This window comes from Heterocephalus glaber, unplaced genomic scaffold (genome assembly GCF_053883595.1).
Source record: "Heterocephalus glaber isolate CG9 unplaced genomic scaffold, H.glaber_assembly_v1.0 deba00001729, whole genome shotgun sequence".
Taxonomy (NCBI): Eukaryota; Metazoa; Chordata; class Mammalia; order Rodentia; family Bathyergidae; genus Heterocephalus; species Heterocephalus glaber.
This window is the reverse complement of record NW_028258440.1, coordinates 1,279,848-1,301,068: the sequence shown is the minus strand read 5'-3', so window position 1 is coordinate 1,301,068 and position 21,221 is coordinate 1,279,848. Positions and strand designations below refer to the sequence as shown.

Below are 21,221 nucleotides of genomic sequence, written 5' to 3'. Positions count from 1 at the left end.
GAAATGCTGTGAAGAACATACTGAGAAATTTATAGAGGTACCAGCACTCTGCCAAAACAAACCTTTCTAATAACATCGGATAGTAGAGGGCAGTGCATTTAGCAAGAGATCATCTTAACTCCCACTTTGCCCCTTTCCCTAAGGGTTTCCAGTGACTGAAGGAGTTAAATGAAGTCAGACTCCTGTTGTTTTGCTTGCTTCTGCCAGAGAATTCAGAAAGAAAGGCTCAGTCCCAGACTCTTAATGCTTTAGTTTGCAAAAAAATGATGAGAAATGGGCTGGGGATTTAGCTCAATGGCAGCGCGCCTGCCTGGCAAGCACGAGGTCCTGAGTTCAATCCCCTGTACGGGGTGGGGGAGAAAAAAAAGGATGAGAAACATCACGGGGCAAGTTCAGGCTCCCAATATCCAACCGCCATTCACTCAAGCCTACAGGTTTGGTCAATTTCTCCTGCTATCTTTTCTTTTATTTGGTGGTTAGCTATAAGTTCAAAAATGAATTTAAACAAGTATAGTGCCCAGACAAAAACCCTTTTATCAATTCTTATTTGATACGGTGAGGTTGAAAAGGATTAGGTTCCACAGAGCTCAAGACAGAAGGCATGGGAGCAGGCCCTTAATACACCTCTCATTTGTAAATGTGTCTATGTTGACAGGTTAATTTCTTTCTTTTAAAAAAATTTTATGTATTTTTATTTTAAGCTATAACTGATAACATAAAAACTGTACATGCTGACAGGATAACTTCAAAATAAGACTGGGTTGGTGCGTTTATTTTTGAAAAAGCTCCAAACTCATATAGCACAAATTCGTACAGCACTTCCTTCATGAAGCCACTATGACAATTCCCCTGGGCAGAAGAAGTTCTGTCTATGTAGGACGCCTGTGTGCTCTGGACATTCTCTTCCTTTAGCACTCATACAACTATTTTGGCATTATTTTTATTTCAGTCTATTTCCCCATTAGACTGACCTGGAGAGAAGAGACTTTGTCTTGGTATTTTCACTACTCCTCATGCATTCTAGCACCAATAAGTATTTAATAAATTTCTATTGAATTGAATAAAGATATATGGTGTGATAAAAAGAAGATGAATGTTTAAATTAAAAATGATTTATTAAAGTAAAAGATAGCTCTAAATACTCCCATCAATTTTAACTCCCTTATCTCATCATTCTTGCCGCTTTCTGAAATAGTTCTGGAAGTCCTCTTCCAGGAGTAGCTTTAGTTAATGCTGTCACGGCTACCTCCATGTCCTGAATTGATTCAAAACATTTAGCTTTCATGGTCACTATGACTTTGGGAAAGACCCAGAAGTGCCACAGTGGAAGATGTGGTGCATAAAGTGGATAAAGACACACTGTAATGTTTGCATAAGCCTGATTTTCTGTTGGATGGCACTTGACAGCAGCATTCATCCCACTTTTTAAATCACACCTTGTAAAGACACTCATGAAAGAGAACATGCAGAACTGCTTCAGAAAGTGGCAAGAATTATGGGATAAGTGTGTTTGAAGTGATGGGGAGTATTGGGGGGGGTTGATGGCAATGTGTCTTTTACTGTAATAAAATATTTTAAATTTAAACATTCACTGTATTTTTTTCATCACAACACACACTCTCATTTCAGTCAAATATAGAAGGAATTCCACCAGTTCAAGATCTATGGCTTAAAGGGACTGACAGGTTAATTCCTCAGGTGGTCCAGTTCAAGAGTGAAAGCAATGGAGGAAAATGGGCAGAGGGCAGGCACAAGCTAAGAGCCTTGATATATGGTCTAATTATGTCTTCCCAGAGAGATAAAAATGTCCCAGAGAACCCTCAAGCTACAGAAAAATGGTTCTCAAACATTTTGATGCCAGGAGGCCTATTGTGGTTTTAAAATATATTCACAAATTCCTTGATATTTGTCCCTTCGTAGAGCTTAACTCCCCTCCCCCTTGAGTATGTATTAGAATTAACACCTCATATGAACAGTCATGAAAGAGGACTTCCAGAACTGTTTCAGGAAGTGGCAAGAATGATGGGATAAGTGCGTTTGAAATGAGGGGACATATTCTGAGGGAGGTTAATGGCAATGTGCCTTTTCCATGAATTTTAATGCCAGAAATGATGGTGTGCCACTCCTAAGACTAGGTCATAAAAGATATCAAAGCTTTCTCTTTGCTCTCTTCCACAGATCACTTATTCTGGGGAAGTCAACTCCCATGCTGTGAGGTAATTCATGCGGTCTATGTGGTGAGGAACTGAGATCTCCTTCCAACAAGTAGCAGTAACTTGCTAAATTTCTAAGTGAGCCACTTTGGAAGAAGCCACTTCTAGCCTCAGTCAAAATCGCAGCCCTGGGCTAGGGATGTAGCTCAGTGGTGGAGCACTTTCCCAGCATTAGTAAGGCCCCGAGGACAATTTGTAGCACTATACAACACAGTAAAACAAAACCAAAGGAACAAATCAGAAAAAAACCACTACAGACCTGGGCAGTATCTTGAATGAGATATGAAATTTCATTTAGAACTTTGAGAACCACCATCTAAGCCATTCTCATGTTTATGACAAACACAAAGCTGTGAGATAATACTTCTTTGTTGTTTTAAATAATTGTCTTGGGATAATGATTAAATCCTTTTCCACTGAAATTTATTGTGGATCCCCAAAAGCTTTAGTTTATATGGTATATACTCATCAATATGTACTGTTTTAGAAATTAAAACTCAGAAAAATTTCAATATCTGTTTTTAATTTAAAGCTAAAAATTATAGACCCATTGCATGCTAATATGAATAACACTTTATGAAAAAAAATTAATGAGGAATGTAACAGTTTCACTTTTGCAGGAAATTTTTACTGTCTGGCTTGATAGGGGATAAGGTTCTACTACTGACTTTTATGCAGCGTTACTGCTTTCTCTCATCCTAAATTGTACCCTATACGACTAAGAATTATCATTTCAAAACCTCCTATAGTACACTGAGAGGAATGGAATAATTTGGTCCAAATCTCAGATGTTACTTAATTCATCTGTTAATTTCCCATCTATAGGCCAATCTCTTACAACCTCTTCAAAGTTAAAACAAAGGAGAATTCATGCCTGCTCTTATTGAGCTAGGATTGGCTACAAGTGCAATCCTTTTAAGTAAGGCAATTCTCCTATAGTTGTTTTGGGCTTTCCATCTGATTTCTACCCCCTAATCATAAACAAGAAATTAGAATAGAGTTGGAAGGAACTTGCATGGGGGAATAACAATAAAGGGAATAAAACATGTTTTATCTCTTGACTGTTGTTCTATAAAATATGAACCAGATCCTCCACTTTATCATTTTAAACGAATGTGAAGTGTGCAGTGTTTACATGTATGTGTCTTGCCAGCTTCTTTCTGGAGAACTTAATCCTAACTCAAGTTAGTAATGGGAAAAGCCATAAACTGAGCCATGAAATTGTGAGACCTAATTGTAAAAGATCTTGAATAGGAAAGCCCATACTAACCCTGTGTCACTGTACTAGCTATTTACATATGGGAGGTTTACATTTAAATATAGTTTGCATATAATACAATATCTTCATTTTTTAACACTGACAGATGATGGCATTTAATTAAGCATTCTACTTGAAGTACTAAATAATATATACTTAAAGGATTTTATTCCAATAGTTTCTGACCTTAAAACACAATTTCTAACTATATGGTGAAAGACAGAACAAATCCTTCTCACCTTCTTCGGCTGGATAAAGTTTCTTCATGTTCAACACGAGCAACTTTTAATACTTTCTTGTCAATAAACAGTTCTTCAGGATAATAAGCAGATCTATACTGGCGTTGTTGAGAATGGGCACACAACTTGCCAATCTGAAAAAAAGAAATGAAGTATAATTGTATGATACTTTCACAGACGTGATAGCTGTAATAAATTCTGAAATGCACTTCAATTCCTTTCCCCAATTTCCTTTTAAAGAGCAGAAGAACAAAGCTATCGCTACAGTCAAAAGAGATGATGAGGTTTTAAAAAAAGTGACTATTGGTCTGGCACAGCCTACTCAGAGATTTACTAAGGTGAAAAATACCTTTTTTACTATAATGAAGTGTGCATTTGAGAGGGCCCTCTACACCAAGTCCCATGCTACTGATAACTTTCAAAGGTGCCTGGCGTTTATATGTATGAAGAAGTTCACAAAAGGGAACTGCAAAGTTGAGGAGGAATTTTTATAGGAGATGGAGTATGTAAGAGGAACTGTACGTCAAGTAGCCTGTTAGTACAAAGAGTGGCTTTCAATGCACAGAGGGCTCCGATACTGAAGAAAATTTTGTTACAAGACTTGAGCTAATGTATTCTGAAAAAATGTCAGTGTGGTTACTTCTCTGGCTCTCCTAGTTCCCCAAGGGAAAAAGGCAAGTCTACCAACAGCCAGTTTCACCAGCTGTGAACCAGATATCGCTGAGCAAGCCCAGGATTGAGAGTATTAAAGAACACAGTTCTCAAGACAGCCATCCAGGACTGGGGATTTAGCTCAGAGGCACTGTGCTTGCCTCACAAGTGCAAGGTCCTGAGTTTGATCCCTAGTATCCAAAAAAAAAAAAAAAAAAAAAAAAAAGACAGCCATCTGCCTCCTTTCCTCCATCCACTCCTTCTTTCCTACCAACTTTTATCATTCATTTAAAACATTTTATTGAATACCTCCTTCTCAAGCTCACTTTGAAAATGTACACGTACAAATGATTCTTTTAAAGATTGCATTTGGGGGCTGGGGATTTAGCTCAGTGGTTCTGCCGCCTGCCTTACAAGTGCAGGGTCCTGAGTTTGATCCCCGGTACCAAAAAAAAATTCCATTTGTTCTCTTGCTTAGCTCCATTCTAATTTCTTTGGTTAAATTAGCTGTAGATTTATTTTCTCACTTTCAGACACAAGCCTAAATGAACTGCCATGTAAAGATATGAACATTAACTTTCTTCTGTCTTCCTGTCAGTGCCAGAAACTATGTCAAATAGTATCACTCACATTTGTAGATGAGGAAATTGAGGTTCAAGGAGGTGAAGAGATTTGCTTAAGGCAGAGAGGCAGTGGAGTCACTTGCCTGCCTTTGAACCCATTTGTCTGACCACAAATCTTTTGCACCATGGTACTTGATTTCCACATGCTTACATTCTATTTTGAAAAAAGAACCCCCCACCCCCTACCCCCAGTCCTCAAAAACATAGCCAGCCGGGCCGGGGATTTAGTTCAGTGGCACCGCGTCTGCCCCACAAACGCAAGGTCCTGAGTTGGATCTCCAGTACCAAAAACAGGAAAAAAAAAAAAAAACATAGCCAGCCAACACAGCCAAGGTTAACATACAGAGTTTAAACTTTCAGGAAAAATATTAGAAATATCTTATAAGGAAAAGGGCTATGTCGTTGTCACTTTTGTACCTTCACACCATTCAAACCCCATTTTTCACACTGTTAGGTGAATTAACTGAAGTGAATTAAAGGAATTTCCCATTATCGGGCCCTGCATACCACTCTACTGATTAGCCAGGGCTCTGTGTTTCTCAAGATCCAGCCTCTGGATTTCTCAAGATGGCCCTGATCACATTTACTAAGTTACCAATCTTTATATAAAGGTATAAATGGCATTTAGTTTGTATAGCTGTGGAAGGCTTCCCATATAAATACTATTTTTTCTGAGACAGGGTCTTGCTAAGTAACCCAGGCTGGCCTTGGATTTAAGATCTTCCTGCCTCAGCCTCCCAAGTAGCTGGGATTACAAGTACATGCCTGGCTTAAATAAATTCTTCAATTAGAAAAATATCTAGAATCAGCAGCAGAATCACCTCCACTGATGAATGACAGCACCTATCATTTGATACTCAGACTAACTAGTCTCAAAATTTTATCCTAATGAGAAGGAAATAAGCATTATAGACACTTGAAAATATGTCATCTGGGTTTGGAATGTATGCTACTGAATTTTTTAATGTGTGCTTATGTAATGCTATTTGACTTAGGATAATATTAATTTCAAATAGAGAATGTATATTCTCTGAATATGTCTTCCCTGGTAAGTGCTTTAGGCCAGGGGCTGCCAGCTGGACTGTGCAGTTAAGCCCCAAGCACTTCCAAAGTATATAATACAGATACCAACAACTGAGGGCAGACTGCACACTATAAAATTATGCATACAGACATGTATGTTTATAACATGTATACTTATGTTTACTTCTTGTACATGTTACACTGCAAGTGAAATATCAAGAAAACTTTATTTTTGTTCCATAAATATCTGTTTATTGTTCCATGAATATACATCAATGTGAGAGTTTATTTCACCAGGACCAAAGTGCTCTTGGCATAGTCAGGTACACAGGATATATCCATTGACCTACACCTGTTCTGAATCCAACACCAAAATAAAATCTTTCATATATCTTTTACTGTAACTTGTCTACTTGCAACCCACAGCTGTGAAATCTCCCTACACATTGAAAATCAGTGCCCCTTTATATCAATGAAGACTAACTGGGCCACAGCAAGAGACCCCTGCCCCAATCCACTGGAAAAGGGTGCAGCTGAGGCAAACGTAGGAAGGTTAAAAACGAATGAGAATATAGCCAGCCTGCAGTCGGACCTTTCCTCCCAAGCCACCCAATGTGGCATTAGCAAGCAGTCTTCCCAAGGCTCTGTGTCGGGTAAGGGCTAGACAATGGTGTCGTGCCAATACCCTCACTCCCCCATCTGAAATGTGCCACATCTTATCAGACAGGCTGCATTTTCTTCCACAAATCTACCATGAAGAAGTCTTCTCATACACAAAACATTTGTCAAATGTATCCCACTCCCCTTTGGGATCTTCTCCCTACATCTTTCACCTCCATGCTGTGTGAGCTAGAGGTGAATAGTATGAGCTTATTTTGAGAAGTGGGCACTAAAAGAAAACAATTTACAAAGAGATGCAGCATTCACATTAAAGAAGTCCTTTCAGCCTCACACTTGAGAAACATCAGGCTGTGCTGGGAGACCGGGTCTTAATTCTTCAGATCTACTTGCTAAAGGAGCCAGCCTCCTAAGTGGCATTTCAGAATTCAGTAGCCTGCCAGGAGTTTCAAGCTCTTAAACAAGAAGTACAATCCAATTTCCTTTCACTGAGTAATGTACCTAGCCAAGAATGTTGTTACTTTTAAATACGGTTAGTTGGAGTGAATTTATTGGCTAGGTGGGTATCTCTATCAAAACATCTGGAGTATGATAACTTTTTGTTTTCCATTTTCCATGATTCCTAAAGGTGCCTTCATTTAGGTGTCATGATCTGTGGCAGGGAAAGCAATAGTGCCCTGAAGTGTCACAAGTCCTGAAATTTAAGAAGGTAGGGCCTCTCACTGTATTCCAGTCACAAGCCACTCTAGTAATCTTAGCTCCATCTCTCTTCCATCAGGGTCTAGGGGCATTGTCTTTGTACATACATGAAGCAAGTACATTTCTAGGGGCAGGCGAGATACAGTGAAGAGCCCAGCAGGCTGGACATCAGGAGATCGGACCTACAATCTCACTTCTTGTTTTTCACTGACACATTAAAATTGTACATATTCATGGGCTATGGTGTGATATTTCAACACATGTATACAATATGTAATTAGCATCGCTTCTTGGCCTTTTGGCTAAGATCAAGTGCAATATGTAATTAGCAAGTCAGGGTAATGGCATATCCGTTACTGCAAATATTTATCATTTCTGTGCATTGGAAACATTAAAATCTTCTTTTCTAGCTATTTTGAAATAGACAACAAATTATTGTTAACTACTGTCACTATACTGTGCTGTAGAACACTAGAACTTATTCCTCCTATCTGTGTTTTTGTACCAGTTAACCAACCTCTTCATAACTCCCTTCCTTGCAAACTTTCCCGAGCCTCTGGCAACCACCATTCTACTCTCAACTTGCATAGATTGTTTTTAACTTCCCTATACAAAGGAGGTCATGTGGCACTTGTCATTCTGTGCCTGGTTTATTTCATTTAATATAATGATTTTCATATACAGTCCCAGTATATGCTCTAACCTGGTGTCACAACTTCATTCCGCCTGTAACTCTAGCATGACACAAAAGAGGAAGATATGGCATTTGAAGTGCCATAATTTATTCTAGGCTCCCTTGTAAAAAAGGTGAAAATTACTTTGGTAGTGGAGTATGCTATTTCAGGGGAGAAAAAAATTATTTTCTTTATTCACTGACCAGTTCATAATGGAAACACCTATAATAAAAGACAGATTAACAAGAGAAAATCATACAAATACATGGGAGCCTTCACAAATGAAGGTCCAAAGAAACAAGGAAATCTGTGTGTTTTTATGCTAATTACGATAAAGAAGTGGATAAGAGTGAAGTGTGTTTGGACAAAGGTGCTATGATCTAATGGCAATATACTGGGGCAAACATGGCAAATCCTCTTTCTTCATATTCTTCTCTGTATCTCCAGTTACATAGTAGGTACCTCTCTCATAAATGTCTTATGATGTTCTTCCTGGGAGAGTCAGCCAGGTTTTACGACCTACTTCTGGGGAGACAGGGCAAGGGAAAGTGAGAGTGACCTTCCTGTACCTGCTGTTCTTTTGAATACCAAGGTGCCATATTTTGGAGTAGTGTGTCCTGAACCCAGTCATTACTAAAGATTTTCAAACTTTGGCGTGATGCAGTTCACACCTGCACCCTATAATCATTATGCCAAGAAACGCAAATACTTCATTGGTTAAAATCTAACCATATTCATTCTAAGCCTCCTACTTGCTGTTGGTTCTGGGTATTCTCGAATGACAGAATTGCAGACTTGATCTTTTACTTGGGATGGCTGAGCTTTAGTGAAAGATAGCCTATATTGTAAGTTTCTCAACAATATCAGTACTCCACATTTTGAACATAATACATTACTCCAGCCTAGTGCTCTACAAGTAACTTCTACATCTATTCTCCACTCTTTCCAGTGAGTCCTGCAAACCGGCGCCCCCACCATGAGGTATACAGAAAAAGTATTATTAATCCCATTTAGGAGATAATGAAACAAGTTCACAAATGCTGAGGAATTTAAACAAGGTTGTAGTGTAAATGGGAAAGCTGGAACCTGCACACTGATGTGTCAACTCTAAAAGTCGTGTTTTTGTTTTGGATATTTGCCTCTGTGCCATGGATTTCTGCCATAGCATAGACTCTGGGGTGCCCCGGTGAACAGCGATGATGGTGAAAAATATGAAAACATACTAAAAAGAAAAACTAAATTGATTCAAGACCAATAGAAAAATGACACTCAATTTTAACCTAGGCTTCAAGAAGTAATTCTAATAACTATAAGCCAATAGCAGAATAATTTCAACTACTTCCCGTCAGCTGAGAGTCAATTGTCAACCACACTGAAGCACTGGGTATCAAACTCTATGGGAGAGGCAGCTGCCAAAGTGTTTCATTTGCTATTTGCTGCTTGTAGGCTGTTCCTGGACCCTTGCTCTTGAATTCAGATTCTTGAGTAAGCTCTAAAATTTTCTGTAATTCCTACAATCAGACCAGGGCTAGGTCTGATGTCTGACTTAATTGTATCCTTTATAATTTTCTTCAAAATAGAGATTCCAGTTTAATCCTATGACTGAAAATTTGCAACAACTTCAAGCTTTTATCAGTAATAGCCTAAAAGGTTAGAAAGTTGGGGGTGGGAGGTGTTGCTACTACATTAATGTGTATCTTTGGCCCTCTCCCACTTTTAACTAATCCTTAGGGACCTATTTTGGTCTAGATAAATGGCATACTTTACATTTTCTTTCTCAAGAAATATGTAAGAGGTGTGCCTATGTTTTAACTTCAATGGCCCACAAAAGCAGAAGGGAGAGGAGAGAGGTGGGAAATCAAGGAAAAGGCATGTGGGAAGAAGCAACAATAGAAGAGTTCTCATCATTGAGTCCATGACAGTAGAAGAGCCATGGACACATGACACTGTCCTTGGCAATCTGATAGTCTTTGAAAGAGATGATGGCTGTCTCACAGAATTGTCCTCAGAGATCTGCACAATTCCCTCTCTGGAGCTGCATCTGAGGCAATCAAGATGGTAGGTTCTCTTGAGGACCTTTTCAGTTTTACTCAATTATAGAATAACTTGTCCGCTACACCTAAGCTCATTACTGTGATTCCAAAAATTGTTTTTTGAGAAATGTTGCTAACTACTTAGTATTTTAGTCTTTGGTCATTCATGGATTCATCAGATCCTTGAAGAATAAAAACTATAACCTCTTCTAGGGTTATGTAATTTAAATACCAACTTCAATCTTGTGGTCTACTTTAGATGAATATTACAGTAGCATTTGATTTGAGGTACCCTGGGGTAGAGTTGGGAATTCCAAAGGTTTCCAGTTAAAATAAAATAATGAACTTCATTCTCTTAAATCATGTGTTATGCCATTGTACAATTTTGTTTAATTAAATCTTAAAAGTTTTTAAACAAAATATACATTGAATTTATGTGATGTATAACATAAACTTTTTAATAGTAGTAACCATGCCCATTTAACAATTTTACAGGTATAATAAAAATGCTAATATATGTTAATGTTTAGTCTGTGGTTAATGTTTTGTCTTGTTAATTTCCCCAGGGCTTTTATTACTGATTTAAATCTGCCACACTACTCAACTGATTGTACTGCTTCCACAAACTGCAGGGAAGTAGCTCAAATGAATACTGATTAACAGAAATGAACAAACATTTGGCTAAGCAAACCATTCTTATTACATGCTTGTAATCATTACATACATTTTCTTACAATGAGATGGGTATGGCAGGCGCTTTCCACTCACGTTTTCTCCAAAAAAAATATGCATGTGAGCATCAAATTAATTTATAACCTTGTACTTCAGGAAGCACATCATTATTAATTAACTATTGATTGATCTGGATATAGAGCACAGAGGATAATGAACAGACTTGGTGACAAGGTAAGCATTTTTTTTTACCCCACGGACATTTTGCTGTGACTCATTATTAATTGCTTGACCATTAAAATAAAAGCTCTCTAATAATCTGTAATGCATTATGAATCAAGCTATGTTAAGAAATCAGGTGCCATTGTTTGAACATTTTATACAAGTCAGCTCTTGAAATTGAAATCTAAAAGGGAAAAAAGGAACCAAAGTCCTGCAGATCAGTCTGGTGCTAAACTGAAACAACATTTACCATTATTATAGTGAAAACAGCACACAATTTGGAACCAGGAGACCTGGGTCTCAGTTACAGCTCATTCTCTTACCATTTTGATAACTTTATAGACAAGTCATTTAACTTCTTTGAAACTCAATTTCCTCATCAGGAAATGGAGATAATACAGTAAGTACAACGCCTGCCATACCTGGCTGTGGCATTGAGGATCAAATAAACCAATGGTTGAAAGTGTAATGTCTCTTGCATCCACATAGAAATCCAACTAGTTCATTATATAAATGAAGAGAACTTACCTCGTGCTTTAGTGTGTCAGAATAGTGGCGTGGCTGGACAGGCACATAGGTAGCTATAGGTAATTATTTGGAGGTACTGTTTAACTTGGGACTTTAAAAGACAATGAAAGGATTTGATGAGACTGGCTCCTTATTCTGAAAGGGCACCACACATTGTTTGCCCACCTCTGATAGTCTTGCAGGCCCATGCTTTGCTCTGGGAAACCAAGAATATCCCCTTCTGTTCTTCAGAGCTCCACTTAAAGATAGGTGCTGCTTGATTTCTATGACTTACCCTGTACTGTTATCCCGCATGTTTGTGTCTGAATGCTGTGGGGATGGCAGGCAGGCTTTAAATACTCCTTCTGTAGAAGAGCCTTGCTTTCTACTAATTTATATCTACCACAAATGGAGTCTGAGCTAAAAATGGAATCTTGCATGTGTGCCTAACCCTTTTTAAGCAATACAAATTGCTTCCCAGCATCAGGAGCCCATGTCATTATTGTTTAATCCTACAAAACCAATAACGTGAGGGTTAAAAGAGTAACTGTAGCTTTAACACTAACTCGGACCCTAACTTCATGTACTCAGTAAACTCAATACTGAATTCAAATACTATCCCCCAAATCCACTCATCTCCTGTGTTCTTTGTCCAGTGGAATGACCTCTTGTTCAGTTGCTCAAGTCAGAAGAAACTAAAGGATTTCTAAGGATTTTTCCCATTCCCCCACTTCCCTGTATCCAGACACAAAGTTTTGTATTTTTTTGTCTCTTATAAAGAACTTTTAAAGTTGTACATTTTTCATCGTCCTCAGGGTTAGGGTGTTTCTCAAATTTTGATGTGCATATAAATCACTTGGGAATCATGCATATAGACTCATATTCAGTAGATCTAGGGGTGAGATCTGAAATGAGCAGCAAGGGCTTCATCCAGTAGTTCTCAGAGTGTGGCCCTAAAACAAGCAGCATTAGCACTCACCTTGCCAATGAATGTTAGAAATCCAAATTTTGAGACCTCCAATTTAAACCTACTGAATCAAAAACCTGGAAGTGTGGCCAAGCCATCTGATTCTGATGCACCACCAAGTTGGAGAAACAACCGCCTCTTAGTGGCTCTCTCAAGCTTGATTTCAACCTCTTTATTCATTTTTTTCCTCCAGCAGTTGGGGCAGAACTCAAGGCCTCATGCACGCTGCTAGGCAAGCACTCCACCACTGAGCTACACTTCCAGCCTTATTTATTTATTTGGTACCAGGGATCGAACTCAGGACCCTGCACTTGTGAGGCAGGCGCGGTGCCACTGAGCTAAATCCCCAGCCCTCTTTCTTTCTTTCTTTCTTTTTTTCTTTCTTTCTTTCTTTATGAGATATAGCATCACTATGTTGCCCAAGCTGGCCTCAAACTTGTGATCTGGCTGCCTGGGCCTCTGGAGTGGCTGGGATTACTGATACATGCCACCATACCCAGCTCTCTACTCCATTCTTTGCAGTCCTCTGAGACCCTCTCAGGGATCCTAAGGCCAAGCCTATTTTATAAGAATACTGACTTTATTTTTCCTTTTTACTTTTATTCTCTCTTAAGTGTTCAAAGGAATTTTCTACAAGCAATATGATATAAAATGACATCACTCTCTGAAATGAGGTGTGATAAAAAATATGGCGAATATATAATTTTAAAATTTTATTAGAGTAGGGGCTGGGGATTTAGCTCAGTGGTGCCTGCAAGTGCAAGGTCCCGAGTTCGATCTCTGGTACCAGAAAAAAATTTATTACAGTAAAAGTCACGTTGCCATTAATCTCCCTCAAAATAGTCTTCCTTACTTCTAATACACTTCCATCACATCATGCTTGCTGCTTTCTGAAGCAGTTCTGGAAGTCCTCGTCCATGATTGTCTTTTTCATCGCTGACTCCATGTCTTCAATCTATTCAAAACATTCACTCTTCATGGTCATTTTGACTATGGGGAAGATCTAGAAGTTTCATGGTGCCAGATATGTTGAATACGGGGATCAAGACACACCATAATGCTTTTATAAGCCTCCCCTCTGTCGGAAGAATCTCAGCAGTGGCATTTACCTTATTCTTTTTATCATCACTTATGAAGACATTCATGAAAGAGGACCCCCAGAGCTGCTTCAGAAAGTGAAAAGAATGATGGGTTAAATGTGTTCAAAATGAGAGGGACTATTCTGAGGGGGACTAATGGCAATGCGTCTTTATTATAATAAATGCAAAAAATTAAACATTCACTGTATCTTTTTTTGATCATCCCTTGTATGTGTATTCTAGAATGTTCTAAGATAGTAGGCAGAAGGTACAGATATGAGCATTTCCATAGGTTAACTTTAGGTTATAACTACTATAATCCTAAAACCTCATTGTCATTTCATAAGTTGTCATTTTGATGTTTAGAAGTTTTCTGCCTGTGTGAAAATGTGAGAAGTGAATACACTTTGTAACCTGATTTTGTGATACTTTATATGTTTTTGAAAAATTCTAAGTTTTTAAGTTTACCTATAACTTTATAAGTTTTATATGTTATACAATAAAAATATTCATTTACCAAATATCTTTTCTGATACTTAAGAATGGATGATTGGCCTCAAAGATGGAGATTATAAGCCTCATTTGCTCATCTGATAGCTAAAATATATAGTCCAAAGATGCTTCATGACTTATCAGAGAGTTCTCTGAGTCATGAAGAAGAGAGATCTTCTTTGTAGATTATAAATAAGAAACAAAAATATGATGGGTGCTAGAGATATAGCTCACATGTGAGGCCCCAGGTTTGATCCCCAGCACCAAAAAATAAAATGACAAAAGCTATCTCTCTCTCTTGAATATATAAATACAAATGATTTATCTTATTGTGTTTGATGCAACAGAACATTTAAGAATAATATTATACTGTAAGCTAAGTTGTAGAGTTATACAAAAATCAATCATTCAGAGTTTAACAAAAATGGAATTCAATAGTTAAAGTAAATGTTATGAGCTCTTTAAAAGTCAAAACTATTACAGCTTTTCCAAATAGAAATGAAAAAGCTACTGAAACATACTATAGGATAATTTATTGCATTACATTAGCTGGAGAAGTACACAAAATAGTGGAAAAAAACTAATAAACCACTGTAGGGTTGATATTGCTGAAAGCCTGCTGGATGAAAAGTCAGTAGGTGGAATCAAGCCACTTTCCAATGAGAAATGAACTCACTGAAGTAAAGGTCTTGCTACAAACATAAAAATGGAGTTAATATACCTTCTATGGATTGCATTTTGGTCCTTCAAATAAACAAATACACAGGCATGCGCTGGAATTGCTATTTTGCTTACATTCATCTAATGCCAGCACCAATTAATTATCAAAGATCTATTATGTGAAAGCCTGGTGGGGGGCATTAGTAGTGCTGAAATAGTCCAAGTGTTGAATAATGTTAAAATGCATGGTTTTTCCTCAAACAGATGTGATGACAACTGCAATGATGATGCAGAAGCTGTAAGAGGTAAAACCGCCAGGCATCTTACAGTGACTCAGGGTAATGACACCAAATTACAACAGTAGTCGTTATAGTTTCATAGTGAAGGACACATTTTTTAAAAAGCCTTCACTGGCCGGGGATTTAGCTCAGTGGTTTCGCCGCCTGCTGCGCAAGCGCAAGGAGTTCGATCCCCAGTACCAAAAAAGCAAAACAAAAAAAGCCATCACTTAAGAATGTACTCGAAGAAGTAGTAAAAGCTAATTTTAGTAAATCTGGGCACTACACTTTGCATATTTAAATATTACGTTTGATGAAATGGGAAGGATGCGTACTGCACTTACGCTGCATACATCCAGAGGAAGCCCACACATATGACTGAGCCATGACATCACCGAGGTACTTTTCTCATGAGACACTTTTTTATTTGAAAGACTGACAGACAAACTATTATTCAAACTTGAGTACTGGCAGGGATTTTCTCAGAAATAAACAAAGTGAGCCTGTTACTTCAAGGAAAAGAACTGAACGTGTTCTTAGCCAATGATAAAAGTTTGCAGTTTCAAGCAAAAATTACAATATAGGAAAAGACGTATCTTTCTGAAGCTTGACAACTTTCTTCTACTTAAAGCCTTTTCTGCTATGAAGAGCAGTGATACTCATGATTATGATGTTATAAAATGAAGTGTGTTCATGTGTGGCAGATCTGCAGAATCCAGTGACCCATATTTTTCAAACAAATAGTGCATCATGATCCCAAAACCACACAATGAGGAAAGATTCATGTGTAGTGCAAGATAGATTTTAATGTTAACTAAAAGTAAAATTTAATTGATATACTTCCTCCTTCCATATCGTAAATAACTCTTAAGAAACTACTTGCCATATTTTTGTGTAGTATCAGAGAAAACACCCTTAATTATCTGAAAAGAATATTAAAACACTGTTCCTTATTTAACTGTGTATCCATTAGAGGGCAAATTTTCCTCAATCCCACCATTTTGAGTGCAGAACCACATATTCAAAATCCAGTTGTCAACTGTTAAATGTGAAATTAAAGAGATTTACAAAAATACAAAACAATGCTATTCTTTGTACTATTTTGTTTTAGAAACTTTTTAAAGAAAAAATATATGCCAACAACTTATGACTTTATTATTAATTTTAAGCGAATTTGTAAATATTTGAAATTATTGGTTTAACTTATAATAAAGTAAATAACAACAGATGTATCTTATATAAGTACCTCTCTTTTGAGGCCTTTGTAGTTTTGTTTGTTTGTTTGTTTTCGGTACCGGGGATCGAACTCGGGTCCTTGCGCTTGCGCAGCAGGCGGCAAAACCACTGAGCTAAATCCCTGGCTGCCTTTGTAGTTTTTAAGATTGTAAAGGGTACTGATTTTACAATAATCTTTGCTTTACACTAACACTCAAAATAATTTGAAAATTTATAAGTAAACTGTGGATAAATCCAATTAATATAAATAAATACTATTTATGAAGCTATTAATTAATCACCTACTATGTGTTGGTTCATGTTTTAAATGTTAGAGATAATGCAATAATAATCTTCCAAAGAGGGCCAGGGATTTAGCTCAGTGGCACCGCGCCTGTAAGCGTAAGGTCCTGAGTTCAATCCCCGGTACTGGAAAGAAAAAGAAAAAAACCTCGCAAGGGTTGATTGGCTTCCTGTGGTCTTTATGTTAAGATATATATCTTTACTTATAAGATTCTTATCTTTTTCCTTATAAAACTCCTAGTTTCATGTCTCACCCTGTTCTTGTCACAATCTATGCTGTTTCTTTCACAGCATTATGAGCCTTTGTACATGTTTCACTTTCTACCTGGACACCATTTTCCTTGTCCGCTGGTGCCAATTTATATTTTATTTTCTTCCAGAAGCCTTCTGTACTGTTTCCGACTCTGAATTCTACCAGCTCTTACAATCTCCTACCACCTCTATACTTCCCGCATTATGGCACAGACATGCACATGTCCCTAGGTTTTATTCCCAGCACCATGGGAAAATATGCTTTATCATCCATAGACATTAAAATATTACCAAAAGGACATTAATAAAAATTCAGAGTAAGAACCGTGAAAAATTTTCTCCATCATAAAAGTAAAACCAGCAAAATTTGACAGAACTAAATATTTTTGTCACAGATTTATTAAGTACTCTTTTTTTCTCAGATTGTTATTCATGTTTATGAAATATAGCCAAAGTAGATTGTTTGACTTTTTGCAATATATTTAATATATTTTCTGCTTTTTCTTTTTGTATGAGTAAATTCAGTGGTACTGTCTCAAAAGGTATTTAAGAGTTGATACACCTAACATCTATAAGTACAAAATATTCCACTATTCTCTTTTTAATTCATCTATATATGTTACTTTTTAAAGCAGAATGAGACCTGGTCCATAATTTTAAAATGACAAAAACTTTGATCACCACCTTTTCCTCTTAGCATAATTAGTGTGTATATTTTTGGCCTATCTAAAAATGTTGCATGTCTCGAAACATAAGTAGGCCACCCCCCCAAAAATATACATACATACATACAAATATTCCATACAATCTGGAATGAGAGCTAAATTTTTACGAGCTCTGGAAATTAACAAATGGATTACAGCAATACGAGGAGCATTTATTGAAGAAAATGCTGAATGCTGGTAAGAACAGTGAATTTAGCTAGGCGAGGTAGCACACACCTGTAATCCCAGCATGCTGGGAAGCTCAGGCAAGAGGATCCCAAGTTCAACTCCAGCCTGGGCAAGTTAACAATTTAGTGAGACCCTGCCTCAAAATAAAAAATAAAAAGAAGCAGGGATAGAGCCCAGTGTGAAGACTTTGTGTTCAATCCTCAGGGTTGCAAAAACAAAACCCAGTGAGCTCTGTGGCATTTTATCTTCCTTCTTCCCACTTAACCATTCCCAGCTCTGTGGTTGTGTTGAAAAGTAGCACCCCACAGTCATGGTGAAATCCAGCAGCCTGGCAGCCACTGAAGGGGGGCAGAAGAGGGGTGGAGTTTGTTCAAAGCCTCACTCTCAGTAAACTGTCATTGGTTTACCTGTCTGATGGTTATCGAAATGACCCTATTATCAATCAAGGCTGTCTTTATTTGAACTAGTATGGAGTTCACCTGGTCCAAAAGCCTTTTTCTTTGGGGACAGGTGTAAAATCAATTAGAGGCAATTAATTTAACTATGCAGTGACCTTGTGAAAGCTGACAATAGTTGGAGAAAATGATAAGCAAAACAAAAAGTTTAAGGGAAAAACTGGGGAGTGAGATATCCATAAGGGCCAAAACACTTACATATTCCTAGGGATCCAGTAAGCTCAAGCAAGCATAGGGATGTGTGCAAGCAGAAGGCGGTACTATACTCATGCTCAAGAATGACCTAAGAGAGCCCTATGTCCTCACCTCAAGCTGACCAAGGGTTTCTGTGCACTTAGAGAGTGAAGACTTAAGCAGAGTTATCAAGTTTCAGGTGAATGTTAAAGGTAGACCCCAACATATACATAGAGCCCCTCAACAAAAACTTTTTGACTCTAGACATTTAGGCAAATCACTGTCCAATTATTAACTGACTACCACTAAGCTAACTGAACAAAGATTTCAGTGGCCATACAAGACAAAGTATACAGACTTTATAGAATTGATTCAGAAAAGCCAGCAATAGATAACTACTGTCACAATAACAGAACCCAATGATAGTCTGGGGAAAGAGAAGAATTGAATTTTCAGAGGTGCTACATGATATTAGTTCAAAATCTAGTCTTTGACAGAAAGTTATTACACATCCAAAGAAACAACAAGGCATGGCTCATAGTAGGGGAAAAGAAATCAGTCAAACTACTGGCCCTGTGGAAGTCCAGATGTTGAACTTTCTACATAAGGACTTTAAAGCAGACATTAAAAATATGTTCAAAACTGAAAGAAAACAATTTCTAAAGAAATAAAGCAAAGTAGGAGAACAAGCTCTTGCCAAATAGAGAACTTAGACAAAGAAGTAAAAATTGTAAAAAAAAAAAAAATCAGAAATTCTAGATGTGAAATTTATTTTAACTGTATTTATAACTGAAAGGAGGAATTCAATAGGCTCACCTTTTGCAAGCAAAAAAAGAATTGTCAAACTTGAAGTTAGGTCAAATGAGATTGTGTTGTCTGAGGGAGGAAAAGAAAAAAGGGAATGAAGAAAAATAAAGTCTTAGGATCCTGTGGAACATCATCGAGGGTATCAACATACATGTAATGGAAGCTCCAGAAAGAGAAGAGAAAAAGGAAGATTGATAAAGAATATTTTAAGAGACAATGGCTGAAAACTTCCCAAAGATGATGTGTTCATGTCCAAAAAGAAAAAAAGAAAAAAACAAATTCCAAGTCGGAGTAACTCAAAGACATTCACAGTCCATACATCATAATCAAACTGTCAGAAGACAAAGACAAAGAGACTCTTGAAAGCAACAAAAGAAAAACAACTCATTGTATTCAAAGGGTCTTCAATAAAATTAAGAGTTACTTTTTGATCAGAAAGTAGGATAAAAGAAAATGGCAAGAGACGTATTCAAGGCACCAAAAGAAAAAGACTTCGCGCAACAAATTTATGTCATTCAAAACTATCCATTGAAAATGATAGAGAAATTAAGATATTCTTAGGCAAAGAAAAAATTGAGGGAGTGTGTTGCTAGCAGGTATGTGCCACAAGAAACATTAGGAGTCCTTCAGTATGAAATACAAGTATAGCAGACCATAGCTTGAATCCATATGAAGAAATAAAGAAAACTTGCAAAGTTTATTGTATGTGTTGATATGGAAAATAATATACATTTTTGGTTGCAACTTTTTTCTCTTGTCTGATTTAAAATACATGTGAATAAGCAATAATTATAAATATGTGTCAATGAGCGTACAATGTATAAAGATATAATTTATATGACGGTAATAATAGCTCAAGGTGGGGGAAGAAATGGAGTTATAGACGAAAAATATTTTCATATATTATTGAAATTACTTACATTACACACGAATGGATTGAATGGATAAAATAAATTTAAAACGACATGGTACAAGTCTATGTTGTCTATAAGAGACATATTTTGGATTCAAAGACACAGATAGGTTGAAAGTAGAAGGATGGAGAGCAATATAAGCTACATGAACTATAATTAAAAGACAGCTGGAATAGCTATAGAAATATCAGAAACAACATTTTAAGACAAAAATTACTAATAAAGACAACAGAAGACATTTTAAAATAAGTGTCAATTCATCAAGATGTGAAATTTATAAGCTTATATGTACCTAACAACTGAGACCAAAATACATGAAACAAAACTGACAAATTTGAAGGAAGAAATAGACAATTCAACAATAGTATTTGTAATCTTCAATTTCCCACTTTCAATAATGGATAGACCAAACAGGCAGAATATCAACAAGAAAATAGCTGGGGATTTAGCTCAGTGGTTCTGCTGCCTGCCTCGCAAGGGCAAGGATCCAAGTTTGATCCCCGGTACCAAAAAAAAAAAAAAAAGAAAGAAAGAAAAGAAAGAAAAAAAAACAGAAGACCTGAGCAACACCATAAACTAACTGGGTTGAACAGAAATCTGTAGAACACTCCATAAAACCACAGTAAAACATATTTATCAAGAACATCTAAAATGTTTTTCAGGTCGGAACATATATCAAACTATACAACAAGTCTCAATACATTTAAAATTTTTGAAATCATACAAGTTTTGTTTTCTGATCATAATGGAATGAAATTAGAAAATAGCAGAGGCAAGTTTGAGGAATCATATATATGAGGAAATAAAATGTACACAATCTTAAATAACCAATAGGTCAAGATAAAATGCCAAGAAAAATTAGAAAATACTGTGAAATGAATGAAAATGAAAATACAACATAGCAAAAATTGTGCAGGAGAAAATAAGGCTTACAGAGAAATTTATTGCTCCAAGTGCCTATTTTAAAAAGAAGATCTCAAATGAATGAACTGTGTATTTTAAAGTAGAAAAAGAACAGAAAATTACTCAAAATAGGCAGAAGGAAATAATAAAGATTAGAATGGATATAACAAATAGAGAATAGAGAAACATTAGAGAAAATGAATGAAACTAAAAGTTGGGTTCAGTTTTGCTTCATGTATTTTGGGCTCAGTTGTTAAGTACATATAAGCTTATAAAGGCCAGTATCACCCTGATTCCAAAATTAGAGAAAGACATCACAAGAAAAGAGAACTACAGACCAGTATCATTTATGAAGATAGACTATAACATTCTCAACAAAATAATAGCAAGCTGAATT

General features: G+C 36.8%; 1 protein-coding gene across 1 annotated transcript in view; it reads right to left on the bottom strand.

Moving 5' to 3' along the window:
- Gpc3 (glypican 3) overlaps window positions 1-21,221 on the bottom strand; it is a 444,489-nt gene that overhangs the window by 159,757 nt on the left and 263,511 nt on the right. The window contains exon 4 of the mRNA XM_004860081.3: window positions 3,711-3,844. Coding sequence (XP_004860138.1) covers window positions 3,711-3,844 — 134 coding nt within the window. The remainder of the gene's footprint in view (window positions 1-3,710; window positions 3,845-21,221) is intronic.